General features: G+C 44.5%; 1 protein-coding gene and 25 non-coding genes across 26 annotated transcripts; 19 read left to right on the plus strand and 7 right to left on the minus strand.

Moving 5' to 3' along the window:
• Positions 1 to 379: 379 nt before the first annotated feature.
• trnas-uga (transfer RNA serine (anticodon UGA)) lies at positions 380 to 461 on the minus strand. Its single transcript has one exon. It is a non-coding gene; the product is annotated as a tRNA-Ser (tRNA).
• A 118-nt stretch (positions 462 to 579) lies between these two features.
• trnak-uuu (transfer RNA lysine (anticodon UUU)) lies at positions 580 to 652 on the minus strand. The gene has a single exon. It is a non-coding gene; the product is annotated as a tRNA-Lys (tRNA).
• A 2,582-nt stretch (positions 653 to 3,234) lies between these two features.
• On the minus strand, positions 3,235 to 3,316 carry trnas-uga (transfer RNA serine (anticodon UGA)). Its single transcript has one exon. It is a non-coding gene; the product is annotated as a tRNA-Ser (tRNA).
• Positions 3,317 to 3,434: 118 nt separating this feature from the next.
• On the minus strand, positions 3,435 to 3,507 carry trnak-uuu (transfer RNA lysine (anticodon UUU)). The gene has a single exon. It is a non-coding gene; the product is annotated as a tRNA-Lys (tRNA).
• A 758-nt stretch (positions 3,508 to 4,265) lies between these two features.
• On the minus strand, positions 4,266 to 4,347 carry trnas-uga (transfer RNA serine (anticodon UGA)). Its single transcript has one exon. It is a non-coding gene; the product is annotated as a tRNA-Ser (tRNA).
• A 118-nt stretch (positions 4,348 to 4,465) lies between these two features.
• Positions 4,466 to 4,538, minus strand: trnak-uuu (transfer RNA lysine (anticodon UUU)). Its single transcript has one exon. It is a non-coding gene; the product is annotated as a tRNA-Lys (tRNA).
• A 682-nt stretch (positions 4,539 to 5,220) lies between these two features.
• On the minus strand, positions 5,221 to 5,302 carry trnas-aga (transfer RNA serine (anticodon AGA)). The gene has a single exon. It is a non-coding gene; the product is annotated as a tRNA-Ser (tRNA).
• Positions 5,303 to 6,689: 1,387 nt separating this feature from the next.
• LOC141381680 (uncharacterized) lies at positions 6,690 to 8,261 on the plus strand. The gene is made up of 2 exons (XM_073947920.1): positions 6,690 to 6,970; positions 7,055 to 8,261. Exons 1-2 carry the CDS (start codon positions 6,915 to 6,917, stop codon positions 7,929 to 7,931), a joined length of 933 nt encoding a protein of 310 aa, XP_073804021.1. The 5' UTR covers positions 6,690 to 6,914; the 3' UTR covers positions 7,932 to 8,261.
• A 2,233-nt stretch (positions 8,262 to 10,494) lies between these two features.
• On the plus strand, positions 10,495 to 10,566 carry trnaq-cug (transfer RNA glutamine (anticodon CUG)). The gene has a single exon. It is a non-coding gene; the product is annotated as a tRNA-Gln (tRNA).
• A 102-nt stretch (positions 10,567 to 10,668) lies between these two features.
• Positions 10,669 to 10,742, plus strand: trnai-aau (transfer RNA isoleucine (anticodon AAU)). The gene has a single exon. It is a non-coding gene; the product is annotated as a tRNA-Ile (tRNA).
• Positions 10,743 to 11,693: 951 nt separating this feature from the next.
• On the plus strand, positions 11,694 to 11,765 carry trnaq-cug (transfer RNA glutamine (anticodon CUG)). Its single transcript has one exon. It is a non-coding gene; the product is annotated as a tRNA-Gln (tRNA).
• A 102-nt stretch (positions 11,766 to 11,867) lies between these two features.
• trnai-aau (transfer RNA isoleucine (anticodon AAU)) lies at positions 11,868 to 11,941 on the plus strand. Its single transcript has one exon. It is a non-coding gene; the product is annotated as a tRNA-Ile (tRNA).
• A 952-nt stretch (positions 11,942 to 12,893) lies between these two features.
• trnaq-cug (transfer RNA glutamine (anticodon CUG)) lies at positions 12,894 to 12,965 on the plus strand. Its single transcript has one exon. It is a non-coding gene; the product is annotated as a tRNA-Gln (tRNA).
• A 102-nt stretch (positions 12,966 to 13,067) lies between these two features.
• trnai-aau (transfer RNA isoleucine (anticodon AAU)) lies at positions 13,068 to 13,141 on the plus strand. The gene has a single exon. It is a non-coding gene; the product is annotated as a tRNA-Ile (tRNA).
• Positions 13,142 to 14,092: 951 nt separating this feature from the next.
• Positions 14,093 to 14,164, plus strand: trnaq-cug (transfer RNA glutamine (anticodon CUG)). Its single transcript has one exon. It is a non-coding gene; the product is annotated as a tRNA-Gln (tRNA).
• A 102-nt stretch (positions 14,165 to 14,266) lies between these two features.
• On the plus strand, positions 14,267 to 14,340 carry trnai-aau (transfer RNA isoleucine (anticodon AAU)). Its single transcript has one exon. It is a non-coding gene; the product is annotated as a tRNA-Ile (tRNA).
• Positions 14,341 to 15,292: 952 nt separating this feature from the next.
• trnaq-cug (transfer RNA glutamine (anticodon CUG)) lies at positions 15,293 to 15,364 on the plus strand. Its single transcript has one exon. It is a non-coding gene; the product is annotated as a tRNA-Gln (tRNA).
• A 102-nt stretch (positions 15,365 to 15,466) lies between these two features.
• Positions 15,467 to 15,540, plus strand: trnai-aau (transfer RNA isoleucine (anticodon AAU)). The gene has a single exon. It is a non-coding gene; the product is annotated as a tRNA-Ile (tRNA).
• A 951-nt stretch (positions 15,541 to 16,491) lies between these two features.
• trnaq-cug (transfer RNA glutamine (anticodon CUG)) lies at positions 16,492 to 16,563 on the plus strand. The gene has a single exon. It is a non-coding gene; the product is annotated as a tRNA-Gln (tRNA).
• A 102-nt stretch (positions 16,564 to 16,665) lies between these two features.
• On the plus strand, positions 16,666 to 16,739 carry trnai-aau (transfer RNA isoleucine (anticodon AAU)). Its single transcript has one exon. It is a non-coding gene; the product is annotated as a tRNA-Ile (tRNA).
• A 945-nt stretch (positions 16,740 to 17,684) lies between these two features.
• Positions 17,685 to 17,756, plus strand: trnaq-cug (transfer RNA glutamine (anticodon CUG)). Its single transcript has one exon. It is a non-coding gene; the product is annotated as a tRNA-Gln (tRNA).
• Positions 17,757 to 17,858: 102 nt separating this feature from the next.
• trnai-aau (transfer RNA isoleucine (anticodon AAU)) lies at positions 17,859 to 17,932 on the plus strand. Its single transcript has one exon. It is a non-coding gene; the product is annotated as a tRNA-Ile (tRNA).
• An 88-nt stretch (positions 17,933 to 18,020) lies between these two features.
• Positions 18,021 to 18,093, plus strand: trnaf-gaa (transfer RNA phenylalanine (anticodon GAA)). The gene has a single exon. It is a non-coding gene; the product is annotated as a tRNA-Phe (tRNA).
• Positions 18,094 to 19,671: 1,578 nt separating this feature from the next.
• On the plus strand, positions 19,672 to 19,745 carry trnai-aau (transfer RNA isoleucine (anticodon AAU)). The gene has a single exon. It is a non-coding gene; the product is annotated as a tRNA-Ile (tRNA).
• A 951-nt stretch (positions 19,746 to 20,696) lies between these two features.
• On the plus strand, positions 20,697 to 20,768 carry trnaq-cug (transfer RNA glutamine (anticodon CUG)). The gene has a single exon. It is a non-coding gene; the product is annotated as a tRNA-Gln (tRNA).
• A 102-nt stretch (positions 20,769 to 20,870) lies between these two features.
• trnai-aau (transfer RNA isoleucine (anticodon AAU)) lies at positions 20,871 to 20,944 on the plus strand. The gene has a single exon. It is a non-coding gene; the product is annotated as a tRNA-Ile (tRNA).
• Positions 20,945 to 21,604: the final 660 nt, after the last annotated feature.

Below are 21,604 nucleotides of genomic sequence, written 5' to 3' on the forward strand. Positions count from 1 at the left end.
ATCCCTAGTCTTCCACACTTTAGGAAACGTAAACATTCAGGACGTGCCATTAGCACAGCCTGCACTAAAAGAAGGCTGGAGGTAACGGATGGCAACACAGAGTGCGACACCAATGTCACCTTGAAAAACCTGCCGTGATCCGGATTCGAACCGGGGTTGCTGCGGCCACAATGCAGAGTACTAACCACTATACGATCACGGCGAGCTATGAAACAGCCGTTGTGACCTATGTGTGGTATGTTCCTCCCTGTGATAAGCCCCTTTCTCTTCAGTGAGAACACTCTGTTGTTTTTCTCCTCCTACCAGCACAACGCTTTTCCCAAGAAACAATGGAAATGCAAACAATTGACGACTGCTGCAATTTTAAAAAGGGGGAGGACGTAGTCGGCAGGATTCGAAGCTGCGCGGGGAGACCCCAATGGATTTCAAGTCCATCGCCTTAACCACTCAGCCACGACTACAAGACTGTCCGTACCTCCATTTCTTTATGCCTAGTACACATATTGTGCATCCGGATGAAACTTTCATCAAGCGATAGCTCAACGGCAAAAGCTGTGGCTCCACAAAATGAGCTTCACACGCCCGAACAGGGACTTGAACCCTGGACCCTCAGATTAAAAGTCTGATGCTCTACCGACTGAGCTATCCGGGCTCCACAACAGTAATTTACAAGTAAGCAAGGTTTGGGTTGTGGTCGGCCCAGACCTTTACAGTACACTAAAGTTTACCGTGAGATGGGGTTTTAACCTTATGGTTGGTGTGGAGGTTGCTAAAACACGACAGGTTACTTTGAGGTTGGGTTTATGGTTTTTGTAGGTGTAGACATCAGTACAACACAATAGTTTGGACTTCATGTCATGTAGGAGACATTAAATAGATCAATGATAACTGCAGAATGTCTTTCTGCTGTTGTGGCAATGAATGGACACTCAACAATTGAAAAGATTCCTTCCATGCCTTAGAAGCGTGACTTGATCAGTACTTATCTACACAGCATGCTGGCATCAAAGATCCTATTTCTCTTATATCATATCCCTAGTCTTCCACACTTTAGGAAACGTAAACATTCAGGACGTGCCATTAGCACAGCCTGCACTAAAAGAAGGCTGGAGATAACGGATGGCAACACAGAGTGCGACACCAATAGCCGCATTTCCACTATCGGGCCAGTGCGAGCCAGGGCTTTAATCGGGCTGGGGCGGGCCAATAGCCCGGGAGGTTGAGAAATGAGGCTGATATCATGTCGCGTTTCCACTGTCGGGCTAAAGCTCACAGCGCGTCACGCAAACACCGCCCACAGAACGTCCCCGAATCAAACGTCACACAACCCGCCCACTTCAGCGGGAATCAGGCAGATAAAGCACACCATAAATCATCACGAAACGAAACCATTAAAATGAAGACAACCGAAACAAACAAACGACACGTTACTGTACAGCAGTACATTATATGTCTATACGCACAGACCTGTGTATTTCCATTTATTACATTTGTTTACTCGCCGACCGACTGCATTGTGCATGGAGTGCTCTCGCCACTAACGCAGGGACCCATCACAGAGAGCGCACACATCCATAATATAAAGCCACAGAAATTCTCCTTTATAACTCGATATGGCATGTATATTTTAACATCCTCGTGTTGATAGAAGTCGTGTTAAGTTTTCAGCACAAGAGCGAGTAGCCTAATAAAATATAGCCATAGGCTATTTGTTGCGCTCGGCAGCTATTCACTAAAACTCATCATTTAAAGTTTCATTTATAAATTTAACCACGTCAAATAAAAACATAAACAGTTGTTTGAGGATATAGAACACATTTTGTGTTTGGACTTTCCCCCATATGCGTTTAAAGCAGCGAGTGCTGCGCAGGACTGAGTGACAGAAAAAAAGGTATAGGAGATTCTGCTTTCACTCACCCAAATATTGCTCTGTTTGCGCGATTTGATTAATATCATCGTATCCAAATACTTTATAAATATTTACTTATATAAATATTTACTTTATATAAATATTTCAAACCTTCTCCGGTGTTTATTGTTTTTAAAAAATATCGAAAATCTTTTTTTTTTTTCAGACAGGTCTTTGCAAAATGAAAGTTAGGCTATGTGTGGCTTTAAAACGGTTTGATTTGTATATTGTATATAGGCTACCTACATTGCTATAGTTAGCTTTTGTTTATTTTATATTGGTTAATTTATTTAATGTGATTATATATATATCCGATATTTGTAATTCTTTAAATTAATTTCAATATAGGCTACCTTAGGCTATTTTATCAAGATATGACAATATATTGTTTAAAGTCTACGAAAGTGGGCACGTATTTTGTTAAGTTTATGTCTTTCTGTTGTATTTATATGTGTATTATCTCCAAAATAAATGAAGAAAAAAGCCGCTCGCGGCATAACAGAGCTGTGAAGGAGCGCTTTTGCCCGGTCTCACACACACATACAGGCATCTAAACGTGCACAAACAAACAAACATTTTAAACTTGACAAAAACTCTCGAAAACCTTTACTGTCTGATGTGTTTTTAATATGGTGTAAAGATTATTATGCGTTATTGAAACATAAAGGAGGACGCAGCAAAGAACGTCACTATAAATTAAAACTACTTTATTATTTTATGCAGCAGCCTTACATTTAAAAGGGAAACATAAGGGTGATCATACGCAAAAGGACCCCAGACTATAAGGCTAGATGTTTTCTTTCCCTTATTTCTTTATTTGTTTGGCGCATGTACTCATGTGCAATCAGAAAACTGCCCGCCTCTCCTTTCACTCCGCCCCGAAGCCCCAGCTGGCCCTCCTTGGCCCAAGGTATTCGGCGGGCCGAAAAAGGCCAGCCGCTGGCCCCAAGAAAGCCCCGCTTTGGCCTGATTAGGCCACGGAAGTGACAGTGGAAACCCCACTGGCCTTGGCTCGCCCTGGCTCGCTTGCTTTAGGCACGATAGTGGAAACGCGGCTATTGACACATTGAAAAACCTGCCATGACCCGGATTCGAACCGGGGTTGCTGCAGCCACAACGCAGAGTACTAACCACCATACGATCACGGCGAGCTATGAAACAGCCGTTGTGACCTATGTGTGGTATGTTCCTCCCTGTGATAAGCCCCTTTCTCTTCAGTGAGAACACTCTGTTGTTTTTCTCCTCCTACCAGCACAACGCTTTTCCCAAGAAACAATGGAAATGCAAACAATTGACGACTGCTGCAATTTTAAAAAGGGGGAGGACGTAGTCGGCAGGATTCGAACCTGCGCGGGGAGACCCCAATGGATTTCAAGTCCATCGCCTTAACCACTCGGCCACGACTTCAAGACTGTCTGTACCGCCATTTCTTTATGCCTAGTACACATATTGTGCATCCAGATGAAACATTCATCAGGCGATAGCTCAACGGCAAAAGCTGTGGCTCCACAAAATGAGTGTCACACGCCCGAACCGGGACTTGAACCCTGGACCCTCAGATTAAAAGTCTGATGCTCTACCGACTGAGCTATCCGGGCTCCACAACAGTAGTTTACAAGTAGGCAAGGTTTGGGTTGTGGTCGGCGCAGACCTTTACAGTACACTAAAGTTTACCGTGAGATGGGGTTTTAAGCTTATGGTTGGTGTGGAGGTTGCTAAAACACGACAGGTTACTTTGAGGTTGGGTTTATGGTTTTTGTAGGTGTAGACATCAGTACAACACAATAGTTTGAACTTAATGTCATGTAGGAGACATTAAATAGATCAATGATAACTGCAGAATGTCTTTCTGCTGTTGTGGCAATGAATGGACACTCAACAATTGAAAAGATTCCTTCCTTGCCTTAGAAGCGTGACTTGATCAGTACTTATCTACACAGCATGCTGGCATCAAAGATCCTATTTCTCTTATATCGAATCCCTAGTCTTCCACACTTTAGGAAACGTAAACATTCAGGACGTGCCATTAGCACAGCCTGCACTAAAAGAAGGCTGGAGGTAACGGATGACAACACAGAGTGCGACACCAATGTCACCTTGAAAAGCCTGCCGTGACCTGGATTCGAACCGGGGTTGCTGCAGCCACAACACAGAGTACTAACCACTATACGAGCACGGCGAGCTACAAAACAGCCCTTGTTACCTTTGTGTGGTATGTTCCTCCCTGTGATAAGCCCCTTTCTCTTTAGTGAGAACACTCTGTTGTTTTTCTCCTCCTACCAGCACAACGCTTTTCCCAAGAAACAATGGAAATGCAAACAATTGACGACTGCTGCAATTTTAAAAAGGGGGAGGACGTAGTCGGCAGGATTCAAACCTGCGCGGGGAGATCCCAACGGATTTCAAGTCCATCGCCTTAACCACTCGGCCACAACTACAAGACTGCCTGTACTGCCATTTCTTTATGCCTAGTACACATATCGTGCATCCAGATGAAACTTTCATCAAGCGATAGCTCAACGGCAAAAGCTGTGGCTCCACAAAACAAGCGTCACACGCCCGAACAGGGACCTGAACCCTGGACCCTCAGATTAAAAGTCTGATGCTCTACCGACTGAGCTATCCGGGCTCCACAACAGTAATTTACAAGTAGGCAAGGTTTGGGTTGTGGTCGGCGCAGACCTTCACAGTACACTAAAGTTTACCGTGACATGGGGTTTTAAGCTTATGGTTGGTGTGGATGTTGCTTAAACACGACAGGTTACTTTGAGGTTGGGTTTATGGTTTTTGTAGGTGTAGACATCAGTACAACACAATAGTTTGAACTTCATGTCATGTAGGAGACATTAAATAGATCAATGATAACTGCAGAATGTCTTTCTGCTGTTGTGGCAATGAATGGACACTCAACAATTGAAAAGATTCCTTCCATGCCTTAGTCTTCCACACTTTAGGAAAACGTAAACATTCAGGACGTGCCATTAGCACAGCCTGCACTAAAAGAAGGCTGGAGGTAACGGATGGCAACACAGAGTGCGACACCAATGTCACCTTGAAAAGCCTGCCGTGACCCGGATTCGAACTGGGGTTGCTGCAGCCACAACGCAGAGTACTAACCACTATACGATCACGGCGAGCTACGAAACAGCCCTTGTGACCTATGTGTGGTATGTTCCTCCGTGTGATAAGCCCCTTTCTCTTCAGTGAGAACACTCTGTTGTTTTTCTCCTCCTACCAGCACAACGCTTTTCCCAAGAAACAATGGAAATGCAAACAATTGACGACTGCTGAAATTTTAAAAACACGGAGGACGTAGTCGGCAGGATTCGAAGCTACGCGGGGATACCCCAATGGATTTCTAGTCCATCGCCTTAACCACTCAGCCACGACTACAAGACTGACTGTACCGCCATTACTTTATGCCTAGTACACATATTGTGCATCCAGATGAAACTTTCATCAAGCGATAGCTCAACGGCAAAAGCTGTGGCTCCACAAAATGAGCGTCACATTCCCGAACAAGGACTTGAACCCTGGACCCTCAGATTAAAAGTCTGATGCTCTACCGACTGAGCTATGCAGTCTCCACATCAGTAATTTACAAGTAGGCAAGGTTTGGGTTGTGGTCGGAATTGATCCGTTCATCTCTTGAGTCCTCTATCGCGTCTGAGTCACTCATTCATCATGGGCCAATCATACGCATTTAGAGCCGGAAAAAGAATTGATCCGTTCACCTCATGAGTCAGGTCTGAATTTGGAGAAAAGCTCTGCCACTGCACTTGACACCACCAACACTGGTTTGAAGTGCAGCTCAGGTTAAATACTCTCTCTCCACTCTAGAAAGATCCAATGATTGCTACCAGGTGGACACAGTTACCTGCAGGGAGAGAGAGAGAGGAAAAACACAATGCTCATTGTCCACCAAAAGATATGTCTCAGGACGCAAGCCCTGGGATAACCGTTATCACCCTCCTGGAGCATATACAGGCAAGAAATCCATTAATTAGTTGTTATGGAAGTTATTAATTAAGCCTTTAATGTACTACACAAAATGGTAATCTAAATGTTTATTTTATCATTAGTTTTATTTAATATATGTTTTTTTAATTGTTTTATTTTTTTAAGGTGAATTGCTGGGAATGGAGCACCTTTACAGCCAGACCGGCAAAACCCTGACTCCGGTGCTCCAGAACCCAGAGGAGGAAGACAGGCTGGTGGAGGAAGTACATGACGAGGATCTACAAGATGACGGGTTTGAGTAGGAGATCATGGAGGACATCACAGTTCAAGTGCTGTATGAGGATGACCCCTGCCGTGATCTCAGAAACAGCCCTTCATCTTCGCCTCTGCCTCAGTCCCCAGCATTACTGGCTGAGCCGTCCACATCAGCTGGTGGAGAAGGACAGCTTCCTAGCCCAGCCCCCTCAGTGCCGTCACAGCCATCCAAGTCTGGAGACAGTCTCTCTGTTGAGGCTCAGGTAAGATATATTAAGAACTTAATTTTATTTAGTCTTTTTTTATTCCACATATACTAAATTTATTCTGTATTTACCAGGGAGTAGTCATTGGACCTGATGGCATTGCTGGGTGGGACAAGGTGCAGGATCTGGCTGCTTATTTGGTAGGTCTTCGTTAGGCTCCTTACCTCACTGACCTGCAGGTGACAGAGGCCATCCAGCTGTGGACAGCTCTCCTGGATGTTGATAAACAGCGCATCAACTACCAGCCTCGACATGAGCCTCAGCTGACACATGGGCGCTTTAAGGCACCAAAGCGCTCCGGAGTCACTCCAGGTGTGGAGAGCGTCAAGCGCTGTCTGATTGGACATCCTGAGGGTCCAGCACAGTGGCCTAGCACCAGCCGCTTGGTTGAGGCCATTTGTACAAAGCTGTGTGCCGTACACAAGTCCACTTCCAAGAAGGCTGGTGTTCGCACGCACAGGTGGTCTAAAATACTGACCGATTACCACCACATCCGGGATCTGGTGCTTGGCAGTCGCAGGCTGATGGATGAAACAGTGATCCAGCTTTTTGAGCTAAATCAGAAGACGCTCATTCAGTGGTAAGCAAAGCACATTATTTTCTTTAGATTACCTGAATACTTCTAAATTAATATAAATGAATAATACATATCATTTATTATCAGGTTTCAACGGAGGCAAAAGGATCAGGAAATGAGTGTACTCACTCAGGGACTGACTCCACTTGATCCAATTGCTGTGGCAGATACGCAGCTTCCTTTGCCGAGGGGAAAATTGGACGAGGCACCGACAACATCAGGCCCCAAACACAAGTTTGTCTTTCCTCCAAATAAAGAAGGACAGGCACCTCTTCTTCGACCTGGTCAAAAGTCTGCTTCTGCAACCACCACAGTTTGCTCCTTCCTGCCGGATGTCACCACGGTTTGCTCCTTTCCACCGGCCCCCACGACGGTATGCCCAATCACGCCAACCCCCACCACAGTCTGCCACATTGCACCAGCCCCTACCATGGTGTGCCCCGTCACACCGACCTTCACCACAGTGCGCCCCATCTCGCCAGCCTCTACCACAGTGTGCCCCATCATACCAGCCTCCACCACAGTGCGCCCTATTGCGCCGGCCCCCACCACAGTGCGCCTCATTGTATCTGCCCCCACCACGGTGTGCTCCTTTCCACCGACCCCCAGCACGGTGTGCCCCATTGCACCACCCCCCACAGCACCAGATGTTGTGCAGCCTATTTCAGGACCTGGATCATTGTTTGGCACACTTGTTTTTAACCCAGACATGAGTGTGTCAATGGTGATTCCATCATTTGCTGCACCAACATCCAGTGCAGTCCCAGCTTCACCTGCACCTGCTGTTCCTCCACCTGCACCTGCTCCACCTGCACCTGCTGTTCCTCCACCTGCACCTGCTCCACCTGCACCTGCTGTTCCTCCACCTGCACCTGCTCCACCTGCGCCTGCTGTTCCTGTGTCCCGTTACACCCAGAGAAACAGGCGCAGACGGGAACAGGAGAAGAAAAGTGTTTGCAGCTAATGTGAGCAACCAAAGACTAAGGAGTTTGGCCATAGCCGATTTGTCCTTAGAGGACTGGTTGGCAGAACAACGCCAGCAAAATAAAGGACAAACTCCAGCTCCAGAATAAAGGACAAATTGCTGTATATATTTTTGTAAATGTTACATGGGTACTCTCTCTCTCTCATTTTATTTAATTTTTGTGTGTTAATATTTAGCATTTTAAAGTGGCACTTATAGGCCCACTCTTATTTTGTCTTGTGTGTACTTATTTAATATTTGTGTGCATTTTATGTAAAAATATATTTATATTTCTTTAAAAAAATAAAATTTTATACATTGCTTAAATACTATATTTTATATATTACGTGCCCCCACTCTTGCATTTTATTATGTATTTATATTATTGTTTAATATATTGTGTATATAAAACTAAATATATATATATAGAGTATTGTTTTTATATAATGTGTATAATAAGTAAATATATATATATATAATATTGTTTTAATATATGTGCACAATAAATAAATATATATTGTATTGTTTTTATTTATTGTATATTATACAGTTTATATATTAAGATATGTTTTTATTTTGTTTTTTATATTTTTAAAATTGTTTTGCGATTTTAATATTTGTATTCATTTTAATAAACCATTTTGCATATTACTTGTTTTTGTGTGCATTCATTTAAAGTTATTACATAAAGAAATATAACATATATTAATATATATATATATATATATATATATATATATATAGTATAGTATATATTTATATATTAATAAATAAATATATATAATATACTTATATATACATAAACATGCATACATATGTTTAATTGAAACATTTGCATTCATTTTTAATTAACGTAATATGCTTTTTAAGAACAATATCCACATAATAATAGTAATATCAATATAATTGCCTGTGTTACATCAGTAAAATTTCAATAAGAGCGCAGCTGATTGGCTCCGCTAAAACCGACACTGATTGGATATTGTGTTACACAGATCGTGTGTTCGAATCCAGCACGCAAAAAATGACATTTAGAGTGACATGCAATATGCAACTAAAATACCACATTATGCACAGTCACAAAGCCGCGAACACTACTGCAAGCGAAATTTGTCGCATTTTTCCCTGTTTTTGCGGCTTGTTCGCTTGCGAGTGAGCGTGAAGATTGGACCCCTTCCTATGCTAAGCGAGCGCTCTACCATTTGAGCTAATTCCCCTCAGAAAAATTCAAATTGGTAGTTTTTGGCGTGGTCAAAAAAAAAAAAAAAAGATCACATCTGCTCTGTGGTGGCCTCTTTGCCCTGCCCGCCGTTTAGTCGTCAAATTGCCTGGAATAGTGCGCTTTTCTTTTAAAGCCCTACCTATTCCTGCACCAGTAAACGTGTGAGGAGCCCTGCATGCCGAATGACTCAGAATGACTCAGTTACTCAGAAATCAATGCACATTGGCACCACCTTGGATTGACATTCTGCTACTTTCCTGCAAGGCCGTTTTTTTTTATTCATTCCCTACAGCTTTGACAGCACCACACAACAAGCTTGAGGTTCCATGGTGTAATGGTGACCACTCTGAATCCAGCGATCTGAGTTAAAATTTCAGTGGGACCTGTTATTTTGCCAGCACCGCACAAAAAAAAGCTGGAATAGAATGTTAATCTCTTGAAGGCCAGGGAATGACATTTACTCTGGGCTTTCTAGTGCTTTAGGCAGGAAGTGGCTGGTTAGCTTAGCTGGTTAGACTATGGTGGTAATAACGGCAAGGTTGTGGATTCGATCCCTGTACTGGCCAAGCTCTTACCCTCTTAGGCCTCAGATGCATTTAAGGGCTCTGCTCTGTCTTACACACGTCTACGCTGCAAAAAAACTATGAAACGGCAGCTGAAATAGCTTAGTTGGGAGAGTGTTAGACTGAATATCTAAAGGTCCCTGGTTAGAACCAGGGTTCGGTAAAGTAGTGTTGTTTTTCAGTTTTGGGCACAAGAGTTAGGTGACCGAAAGTCACCCAAAAAGCCTAGCTGCTGCACCCTTAAGTCCAACTGCTTCCACTTCACCAAAAAGCTATCTTACTTCCAGATGGTCACGTCGCTTCTGGTGATGATTAAATCAGGAGAGTTTCACTTTAAACCTTTTCGCTTTAAAAAGGCATGAAAACAGAGGTGGAGAATGCAGTCATTGTTCCCGCTTCTTCTCGCATGCAAAGCGAGCGCTTAACCATTTGAGCTAATTCCCCTCACAGCAATCAATAGTTGGCGATTTTCGACGTGGTCAAAATAGAAAAAAAAGATCACATTTGCTCTGTGGTGGCCTCTTTGCCCTGCCTGCCGTTTAGTCGTCAAAATGCCTGGAATAGTGTGCTTTTCTTTTGAAGGCCCTACCTGGTCCTGCTCCAGTAAACGTGTGAGGAGCCCTGCATGCCGAATGACGAGTTACTCAGAAATCAATGCACATTGGCACTGCCTTGTATTGACATTCTGCTACTTTCTGTCAAGGCCGTTTTCTTTTTTTTTTTTTTTTTTTTACATTATTTTCTCTTTGGCCCGGGCAGCACCAAGCAGGAGACTTGAGGTTCCATGGTGTAATGGTTAGCACTCTGGACTCTGAATCCAGCGATCCGAGTTCAAATCTCGGTGGAACCTTGTTTTTTTACCAGCACCGCACAAAAAAAGCTGGAATAGCATTCTTATCTCTTGAAGAAAATGACAGTTACTCTGAGCTTTTTAGCAAACATGGCAGAAAGTGGCCGGTTAGCTCAGCTGGTTAGAGCGTGGTGCTAATAACGCCAAGGTCGCGGGTTCGATCCCCGTACTGGCCAAAGTTTTACCCTTTAAGGCCTCAGAGGCATTTCAGGATTCTGCTTAGTCTCACAGACACGAATGCTGCAGGATTCTTGTGAAAAGGCAGCTGAAATTGTTCAGTTGGGAGAGTGTTAAACTGAAGATCTAAAGGTCCCTGGTTCGATCCTGGGATTCGGCAAAACAGTGATGTTGTTCTATTTTGTGCACAAGGGTCAGGTGACTGAAAGTCACCCAAAAAGCCTAGCTGCTTCACCCTTAAGTCCACCTGCTTCCACTTGACCAAAACACTATCTTCCTCCCAGATGGTCACGTTGCTTCTGGCGATGATTCCAATGGCCTGATCGACAGCACTCTATAATGCTATGTATTTAGCGCTTTGATGTCCCACTGCGGACACGCTGCTGAATAAAAGAAAACTGTGACTTGATAGGGCTTCTGAAGGGTTGCAATGATATGTACTACACAGAAACCGGCAAAGCTGACGTAAGTAGTTTCGCTTTAAACCCTCAAGGTGCCACCAGCTTTGCAATAAAAGCCAATGTAAAAAGGCATGAAAACAGAGGTGGAGAATGCAGTCATTGTTCCCGCTACCTCTCCCATGCAAAGCGAGCGCTTAACCATGAGCTAATTTCCCTCAAAGCAATCAATAATTGGCGATTTTCGATGTGGTCAAAATAAAAATAAAAAATCACATTTGCTCTGTGGTGGCCTCTTTGCCCTGCCTGCCGTTTAGTCATCAAAATGCCTGGAATAGTGCGCTTTTCTTTTGAAGGCCCTACCTGGTCCTGCTCCAGTAAACGTGTGAGGAGCCCTGCATGCCGAATGACGAGTTACTCAGAAATCAATGCACATTGGCACTGCCTTGTATTGACATTCTGCTACTTTCTGTCAAGGCCGTTTTCTTTTTTTTTTTTTTGTTTTTACATTATTTTCTCTTTGGCCCGGGCAGCACCAAGCAGGAGACTTGAGGTTCCATGGTGTAATGGTTAGCACTCTGGACTCTGAATCCAGCGATCCGAGTTCAAATCTCGATGGGACCTTGTTTTTTTACCAGCACCACACCAAAAAAGCTGGAATAGCATTCTAATCTCTTGAAGAAAATGACAGTTACTCTGAGCTTTTTAGCAAACATGGCAGAAAGTGGTAGGTTAGCTCAGCTGGTTAGAGCGTGGTGCTAATAACGCCAAGGTCGTGGGTTCGATCCCCGTACTGGCCAAAGTTTTACCCTTTAAGGCCTCAGAGGCATTTCAGGATTCTGCTTAGTCTCACAGACACGAATGCTGCAGGATTCCTGTGAAAAGGCAGCTGAAATTGTTCAGTTGGGAAAGCGTTAAACTGAAGATCTAAAGGTCCCTGGTTCGATCCTGGGATTCGGCAAAACAGTGATGTTGTTCTATTTTGTGCACAAGGGTCAGGTGACTGAAAGTCACCCAAAAAGCCTAGCTGCTTCACCCTTAAGTCCACCTGCTTCCACTTGACCAAAACACTATCTTCCTCCCAGATGGTCACGTTGCTTCTGGCGATGATTCCAATGGCCTGATCGACAGCACTCTATAATGCTATGTATTTAGCGCTTTGATGTCCCACTGCGGACACGCTGCTGAATAAAAGAAAACTGTGACTTGATAGGGCTTCTGAAGGGTTGCAATGATATGTACTACACAGAAACCGGCAAAGCTGACGTAAGTAGTTTCGCTTTAAACCCTCAAGGTGCCACCAGCTTTGCAATAAAAGCCAATGTAAAAAGGCATGAAAACAGAGGTGGAGAATGCAGTCATTGTTCCCGCTACCTCTCCCATGCAAAGCGAGCGCTTAACCATGAGCTAATTTCCCTCAAAGCAATCAATAATTGGCGATTTTTGACGTGGTCAAAATAGAAAAAAAAGATCACATTTGCTCTGTGGTGGCCTCTTTGCCCTGCCTGCCGTTTAGTCATCGAAATGCCTGGAATAGTGCGCTTTTCTTTTGAAGGCCCTACCTGGTCCTGCTCCAGTAAACGTGTGAGGAGCCCTGCATGCCGAATGACGAGTTACTCAGAAATCAATGCACATTGGCACTGCCTTGTATTGACATTCTGCTACTTTCTGGCAAAGCCGTTTTCTTTTTTTTTTTTTTCTTTTTTACATTATTTTCTCTTTGGCCCGGGCAGCACCAAGCAGGAGACTTGAGGTTCCATGGTGTAATGGTTAGCACTCTGGACTCTGAATCCAGCGATCCGAGTTCAAATCTCGGTGGAACCTTGTTTTTTTACCAGCACCGCACAAAAAAAGCTGGAATAGCATTCTTATCTCTTGAAGAAAATGACAGTTACTCTGAGCTTTTTAGCAAACATGGCAGAAAGTGGCCGGTTAGCTCAGCTGGTTAGAGCGTGGTGCTAATAACGCCAAGGTCGCGGGTTCGATCCCCGTACTGGCCAAAGTTTTACCCTTTAAGGCCTCAGAGGCATTTCAGGATTCTGCTTAGTCTCACAGACACGAATGCTGCAGGATTCTTGTGAAAAGCCAGCTGAAATTGTTCAGTTGGGAGAGCGTTAAACTGAAGATCTAAAGGTCCCTGGTTCGATCTTGGGTTTAGGCAAAACAGTGATGTTGTTCTATTTTGTGCACAAGGGTCAGGTGACTGAAAGTCACCCAAAAAGCCTAGCTGCTTCACCCTTAAGTCCACCTGCTTCCACTTGACCAAAACACTATCTTCCTCCCAGATGGTCACGTTGCTTCTGGCGATGATTCCAATGGCCTGATCGACAGCACTCTATAATGCTATGTATTTAGCGCTTTGATGTCCCACTGCGGACACGCTGCTGAATAAAAGAAAACTGTGACTTGATAGGGCTTCTGAAGGGTTGCAATGATATGTACTACACAGAAACCGGCAAAGCTGACGTAAGTAGTTTCGCTTTAAACCCTCAAGGTGCCACCAGCTTTGCAATAAAAGCCAATGTAAAAAGGCATGAAAACAGAGGTGGAGAATGCAGTCATTGTTCCCGCTACCTCTCCCATGCAAAGCGAGCGCTTAACCATGAGCTAATTTCCCTCAAAGCAATCAATAATTTGCGATTTTCGATGTGGTCAAAATAGAAAAAAAAGATCACATTTGCTCTGTGGTGGCCTCTTTGCCCTGCCTGCCGTTTAGTCGTCGAAATGCCTGGAATAGTGCGCTTTTCTTTTGAAGGCCCTACCTGGTCCTGCTCCAGTAAACGTGTGAGGAGCCCTGCATGCCGAATGACGAGTTACTCAGAAATCAATGCACATTGGCACTGCCTTGTATTGACATTCTGCTACTTTCTGTCAAGGCCGTTTTCTTTTTTTTTTTTTTGTTTTTACATTATTTTCTCTTTGGCCCGGGCAGCACCAAGCAGGAGACTTGAGGTTCCATGGTGTAATGGTTAGCACTCTGGACTCTGAATCCAGCGATCCGAGTTCAAATCTCGGTGGAACCTTGTTTTTTTACCAGCACCGCACAAAAAAAGCTGGAATAGCATTCTTATCTCTTGAAGAAAATGACAGTTACTCTGAGCTTTTTAGCAAACACGGCAGAAAGTGGCCGGTTAGCTCAGCTGGTTAGAGCGTGGTGCTAATAACGCCAAGGTCGCGGGTTCGATCCCCGTACTGGCCAAAGTTTTACCCTTTAAGGCCTCAGAGGCATTTCAGGATTCTGCTTAGTCTCACAGACACGAATGCTGCAGGATTCTTGTGAAAAGCCAGCTGAAATTGTTCAGTTGGGAGAGCGTTAAACTGAAGATCTAAAGGTCCCTGGTTCGATCTTGGGTTTAGGCAAAACAGTGATGTTGTTCTATTTTGTGCACAAGGGTCAGGTGACTGAAAGTCACCCAAAAAGCCTAGCTGCTTCACCCTTAAGTCCACCTGCTTCCACTTGACCAAAACACTATCTTCCTCCCAGATGGTCACGTTGCTTCTGGCGATGATTCCAATGGCCTGATCGACAGCACTCTATAATGCTATGTATTTAGCGCTTTGATGTCCCACTGCGGACACACTGCTGAATAAAAGAAAACTGTGACTTGATAGGGCTTCTGAAGGGTTGCAATGATATGTACTACACAGAAACCGGCAAAGCTGACGTAAGTAGTTTCGCTTTAAACCCTCAAGGTGCCACCAGCTTTGCAATAAAAGCCAATGTAAAAAGGCATGAAAACAGAGGTGGAGAATGCAGTCATTGTTCCCGCTACCTCTCCCATGCAAAGCGAGCGCTTAACCATGAGCTAATTTCCCTCAAAGCAATCAATAATTTGCGATTTTCGATGTGGTCAAAATAGAAAAAAAAGATCACATTTGCTCTGTGGTGGCCTCTTTGCCCTGCCTGCCGTTTAGTCATCGAAATGCCTGGAATAGTGCGCTTTTCTTTTGAAGGCCCTACCTGGTCCTGCTCCAGTAAACGTGTGAGGAGCCCTGCATGCCGAATGACGAGTTACTCAGAAATCAATGCACATTGGCACTGCCTTGTATTGACATTCTGCTACTTTCTGGCAAGGCCGTTTTCTTTTTTTTTTGTTTTGTTTTTACATTATTTTCTCTTTGGCCCGGGCAGCACCAAGCAGGAGACTTGAGGTTCCATGGTGTAATGGTTAGCACTCTGGACTCTGAATCCAGCGATCCGAGTTCAAATCTCGGTGGAACCTTGTTTTTTTACCAGCACCGCACAAAAAAAGCTGGAATAGCATTCTTATCTCTTGAAGAAAATGACAGTTACGCTGAGCTTTTTAGCAAACATGGCAGAAAGTGGCCGGTTAGCTCAGCTGGTTAGAGCGTGGTGCTAATAACGCCAAGGTCGCGGGTTCGATCCCCGTACTGGCCAAAGTTTTACCCTTTAAGGCCTCAGAGGCATTTCAGGATTCTGCTTAGTCTCACAGACACGAATGCTGCAGGATTCTTGTGAAAAGCCAGCTGAAATTGTTCAGTTGGGAGAGTGTTAATCTGAAGTTCTAAAGATCCCTGGTTCAATCCTGGGTTTTGGCAAAACAGTGATGTTATTCTATTTTGTGCACAAGGGTCAGGTGACTGAAAGTCACCCAAAAAGCCTAGCTGCTTCACCCTTAAGTCCACCTGCTTCAACTTGACCAAAACACTATCTTCCTCCCAGATGGTCACGTTGCTTCTGGCGATGATTCCAATGGCCTGATCGACAGCACTCTATAATGCTATGTATTTAGCGCTTTGATGTCCCACTGCGGACACGCTGCTGAATAAAAGAAAACTGTGACTTGATAGGGCTTCTGAAGGGTTGCAATGATATGTACTACACAGAAACCGGCAAAGCTGACGTAAGTAGTTTCGCTTTAAACCCTCAAGGTGCCACCAGCTTTGCAATAAAAGCCAATGTAAAAAGGCATGAAAACAGAGGTGGAGAATGCAGTCATTGTTCCCGCTACCTCTCCCATGCAAAGCGACGCTTAACCATGAGCTAATTTCCCTCAAAGCAATCAATAATTGGCGATTTTCGATGTGGTCAAAATAAAAATAAAAAATCACATTTGCTCTGTGGTGGCCTCTTTGCCCTGCCTGCCGTTTAGTCATCAAAATGCCTGGAATAGTGCGCTTTTCTTTTGAAGGCCCTACCTGGTCCTGCTCCAGTAAACGTGTGAGGAGCCCTGCATGCCGAATGACGAGTTACTCAGAAATCAATGCACATTGGCACTGCCTTGTATTGACATTCTGCTACTTTCTGTCAAGGCCGTTTTCTTTTTTTTTTTTTTTGTTTTTACATTATTTTCTCTTTGGCCCGGGCAGCACCAAGCAGGAGACTTGAGGTTCCATGGTGTAATGGTTAGCACTCTGGACTCTGAATCCAGCGATCCGAGTTCAAATCTCGATGGGACCTTGTTTTTTTACCAGCACCACACCAAAAAAGCTGGAATAGCATTCTAATCTCTTGAAGAAAATGACAGTTACTCTGAGCTTTTTGGCAAACATGGCAGAAAGTGGTAGGTTAGCTCAGCTGGTTAGAGCGTGGTGCTAATAACGCCAAGGTCGTGGGTTCGATCCCCGTACTGGCCAAAGTTTTACCCTTTAAGGCCTCAGAGGCATTTCAGGATTCTGCTTAGTCTCACAGACACGAATGCTGCAGGATTCCTGTGAAAAGGCAGCTGAAATTGTTCAGTTGGGAAAGCGATAAACTGAAGATCTAAAGGTCCCTGGTTCGATCCTGGGATTCGGCAAAACAGTGATGTTGTTCTATTTTGTGCACAAGGGTCAGGTGACTGAAAGTCACCCAAAAAGCCTAGCTGCTTCACCCTTAAGTCCACCTGCTTCCACTTGACCAAAACACTATCTTCCTCCCAGATGGTCACGTTGCTTCTGGCGATGATTCCAATGGCCTGATCGACAGCACTCTATAATGCTATGTATTTAGCGCTTTGATGTCCCACTGCGGACACGCTGCTGAATAAAAGAAAACTGTGACTTGATAGGGCTTCTGAAGGGTTGCAATGATATGTACTACACAGAAACCGGCAAAGCTGACGTAAGTAGTTTCGCTTTAAACCCTCAAGGTGCCACCAGCTTTGCAATAAAAGCCAATGTAAAAAGGCATGAAAACAGAGGTGGAGAATGCAGTCATTGTTCCCGCTACCTCTCCCATGCAAAGCGAGCGCTTAACCATGAGCTAATTTCCCTCAAAGCAATCAATAATTGGCGATTTTCGACGTGGTCAAAATAGAAAAAAAAGATCACATTTGCTCTGTGGTGGCCTCTTTGCCCTGCCTGCCGTTTAGTCATCAAAATGCCTGGAATAGTGCGCTTTTCTTTTGAAGGCCCTACCTGGTCCTGCTCCAGTAAACGTGTGAGGAGCCCTGCATGCCGAATGACGAGTTACTCAGAAATCAATGCACATTGGCACTGCCTTGTATTGACATTCTGCTACTTTCTGGCAAGGCCGTTTTCTTTTTTTTTTTTTTACATTATTTTCTCTTTGGCCCGGGCAGCACCAAGCAGGAGACTTGAGGTTCCATGGTGTAATGGTTAGCACTCTGGACTCTGAATCCAGCGATCTGAGTTCAAAACTTGGTGGAACCTTGTTTTTTTACCAGCACCGCACAAAAAAAGCTGGAATAGCATTCTTATCTCTTGAAGAAAATGACAGTTACTCTGAGCTTTTTAGCAAACATGGCAGAAAGTGGCCGGTTAGCTCAGCTGGTTAGAGCGTGGTGCTAATAACGCCAAGGTCGCGGGTTCGATCCCCGTACTGGCCAGACTTCTACCCTTCAAGGCCTCAGAAGCATTTCAGGATTCTGCTTAGTCTCACAGACATGAATGCTGCAGGATTCTTGTGGAAAGGCAGCCGAAATTGCTCAGTTGGGAGAGTGTTAAACTGAAGATCTAAAGGTCCCTGGTTCGATCCTGGGATTCGGCAAAACAGTGATGTTGTTCTATTTTGTGCACAAGGGTCAGGTGACTGAAAGTCACCCAAAAAGCCTAGCTGCTTCACCCTTAAGTCCACCTGCTTCCACTTGACCAAAACACTATCTTCCTCCCAGATGGTCACGTTGCTTCTGGCGATGATTCCAATGGCCTGATCGACAGCACTCTATAATGCTATGTATTTAGCGCTTTGATGTCCCACTGCGGACACACTGCTGAATAAAAGAAAACTGTGACTTGATAGGGCTTCTGAAGGGTTGCAATGATATGTACTACACAGAAACCGGCAAAGCTGACGTAAGTAGTTTCGCTTTAAACCCTCAAGGTGCCACCAGCTTTGCAATAAAAGCCAATGTAAAAAGGCATGAAAACAGAGGTGGAGAATGCAGTCATTGTTCCCGCTACCTCTCCCATGCAAAGCGAGCGCTTAACCATGAGCTAATTCCCCTCAAAGCAATCAATAATTGGCGATTTTCTACGTGGTCAAAATAGAAAAAAAGATCACATTTGCTCTGTGGTGGCCTCTTTGCCCTGCCTGCCGTTTAGTCGTCAAAATGCCTGGAATAGTGTGCTTTTCTTTTGAAGGCCCTACCTGGTCCTGCTCCAGTAAACGTGTGAGAAGCCCTGCATGCCGAATGACGAGTTACTCAGAAATCAATGCACATTGGCACTGCCTTGTATTGACATTCTGCTACTTTCTGTCAAGGCCGTTTTCTTTTTTTTTTTTTTGTTTTTACATTATTTTCTCTTTGGCCCGGGCAGCACCAAGCAGATGAATTGAGGTTCATGGTGTAATGGTTAGCACTCTGGACTCTGAATCCAGCGATCCGAGTTCAAATCTTGATGGGACCTTGTTTTTTTACCAGCACCGCACAAAAAAAGCTGGAATAGCATTCTTATCTCTTGAAGAAAATGACAGTTACGCTGAGCTTTTTAGCAAACATGGCAGAAAGTGGCCGGTTAGCTCAGCTGGTTAGAGCGTAAAAAGGCATGAAAACAGAGGTGGAGAATGCAGTCATTGTTCCCGCTACCTCTCCCATGCAAAGCGAGCGCTTAACCATGAGCTAATTTCCCTCAAAGCAATCAATAATTGGAGATTTTCTACGTGGTCAAAATAGAAAAAAAGATCACATTTGCTCTGTGGTGGCCTCTTTGCCCTGCCTGCCGTTTAGTCGTCAAAATGCCTGGAATAGTGCGCTTTTCTTTTGAAGGCCCTACCTGGTCCTGCTCCAGTAAACGTGTGAGGAGCCCTGCATGCCGAATGACGAGTTACTCAGAAATCAATGCACATTGGCACTGCCTTGTATTGACATTCTGCTACTTTCTGTCAAGGCCGTTTTCTTTTTTTTTTTGTTTTTACATTATTTTCTCTTTGGCCCGGGCAGCACCAAGCAGATGACTTGAGGTTCATGGTGTAATGGTTAGCACTCTGAATCCAGCGATCCGAGTTCAAATCTCGGTGGAACCTTGTTTTTTTACCAGCACCGCACAAAAAAAGCTGGAATAGCATTCTTATCTCTTGAAGAAAATGACAGTTACTCTGAGCTTTTTAGCAAACATGGCAGAAAGTGGCCGGTTAGCTCAGCTGGTTAGAGCGTGGTGCTAATAACGCCAAGGTCGCGGGTTCGATCCCCGTACTGGCCAAAGTTTTACCCTTTAAGGCCTCAGAGGCATTTCAGGATTCTGCTTAGTCTCACAGACACGAATGCTGCAGGATTCTTGTGAAAAGGCAGCTGAAATTGTTCAGTTGGGAGAGCGTTAAACTGAAGATCTAAAGGTCCCTGGTTCGATCCTGGGATTCGGCAAAACAGTGATGTTGTTCTATTTTGTGCACAAGGGTCAGGTGACTGAAAGTCACCCAAAAAGCCTAGCTGCTTCACCCTTAAGTCCACCTGCTTCCACTTGACCAAAACACTATCTTCCTCCCAGATGGTCACGTTGCTTCTGGCAATGATTCCAATGGCCTGATCGACAGCACTCTATAATGCTATGTATTTAGCGCTTTGATGTCCCACTGCGGACACGCTGCTGAATAAAAGAAAACTGTGACTTGATAGGGCTTCTGAAGGGTTGCAATGATATGTACTACACAGAAACCGGCAAAGCTGACGTAAGTAGTTTCGCTTTAAACCCTCAAGGTGCCACCAGCTTTGCAATAAAAGCCAATGTAAAAAGGCATGAAAACAGAGGTGGAGAATGCAGTCATTGTTCCCGCTACCTCTCCCATGCAAAGCGAGCGCTTAACCATGAGCTAATTTCCCTCAAAGCAATCAATAATTGGCGATTTTCGACGTGGTCAAAATAGAAAAAAAAGATCACATTTGCTCTGTGGTGGCCTCTTTGCCCTGCCTGCCGTTTAGTCATCAAAATGCCTGGAATAGTGCGCTTTTCTTTTGAAGGCCCTACCTGGTCCTGCTCCAGTAAACGTGTGAGGAGCCCTGCATGCCGAATGACGAGTTACTCAGAAATCAATGCACATTGGCACTGCCTTGTATTGACATTCTGCTACTTTCTGGCAAAGCCGTTTTCTTTTTTTTTTTTTCTTTTTTACATTATTTTCTCTTTGGCCCGGGCAGCACCAAGCAGGAGACTTGAGGTTCCATGGTGTAATGGTTAGCACTCTGGACTCTGAATCCAGCGATCCGAGTTCAAATCTCGGTGGAACCTTGTTTTTTTACCAGCACCGCACAAAAAAAGCTGGAATAGCATTCTTATCTCTTGAAGAAAATGACAGTTACTCTGAGCTTTTTAGCAAACATGGCAGAAAGTGGTAGGTTAGCTCAGCTGGTTAGAGCGTGGTGCTAATAACGCCAAGGTCGTGGGTTCGATCCCCGTACTGGCCAAAGTTTTACCCTTTAAGGCCTCAGAGGCATTTCAGGATTCTGCTTAGTCTCACAGACACGAATGCTGCAGGATTCCTGTGAAAAGGCAGCTGAAATTGTTCAGTTGGGAAAGCGTTAAACTGAAGATCTAAAGGTCCCTGGTTCGATCCTGGGATTCGGCAAAACAGTGATGTTGTTCTATTTTGTGCACAAGGGTCAGGTGACTGAAAGTCACCCAAAAAGCCTAGCTGCTTCACCCTTAAGTCCACCTGCTTCCACTTGACCAAAACACTATCTTCCTCCCAGATGGTCACGTTGCTTCTGGCGATGATTCCAATGGCCTGATCGACAGCACTCTATAATGCTATGTATTTAGCGCTTTGATGTCCCACTGCGGACACGCTGCTGAATAAAAGAAAACTGTGACTTGATAGGGCTTCTGAAGGGTTGCAATGATATGTACTACACAGAAACCGGCAAAGCTGACGTAAGTAGTTTCGCTTTAAACCCTCAAGGTGCCACCAGCTTTGCAATAAAAGCCAATGTAAAAAGGCATGAAAACAGAGGTGGAGAATGCAGTCATTGTTCCCGCTACCTCTCCCATGCAAAGCGAGCGCTTAACCATGAGCTAATTTCCCTCAAAGCAATCAATAATTGGCGATTTTCGACGTGGTCAAAATA

This window comes from Danio rerio, chromosome 4 (assembly GCF_049306965.1).
Source record: "Danio rerio strain Tuebingen ecotype United States chromosome 4, GRCz12tu, whole genome shotgun sequence".
Classification (NCBI taxonomy): Eukaryota; Metazoa; Chordata; class Actinopteri; order Cypriniformes; family Danionidae; genus Danio; species Danio rerio.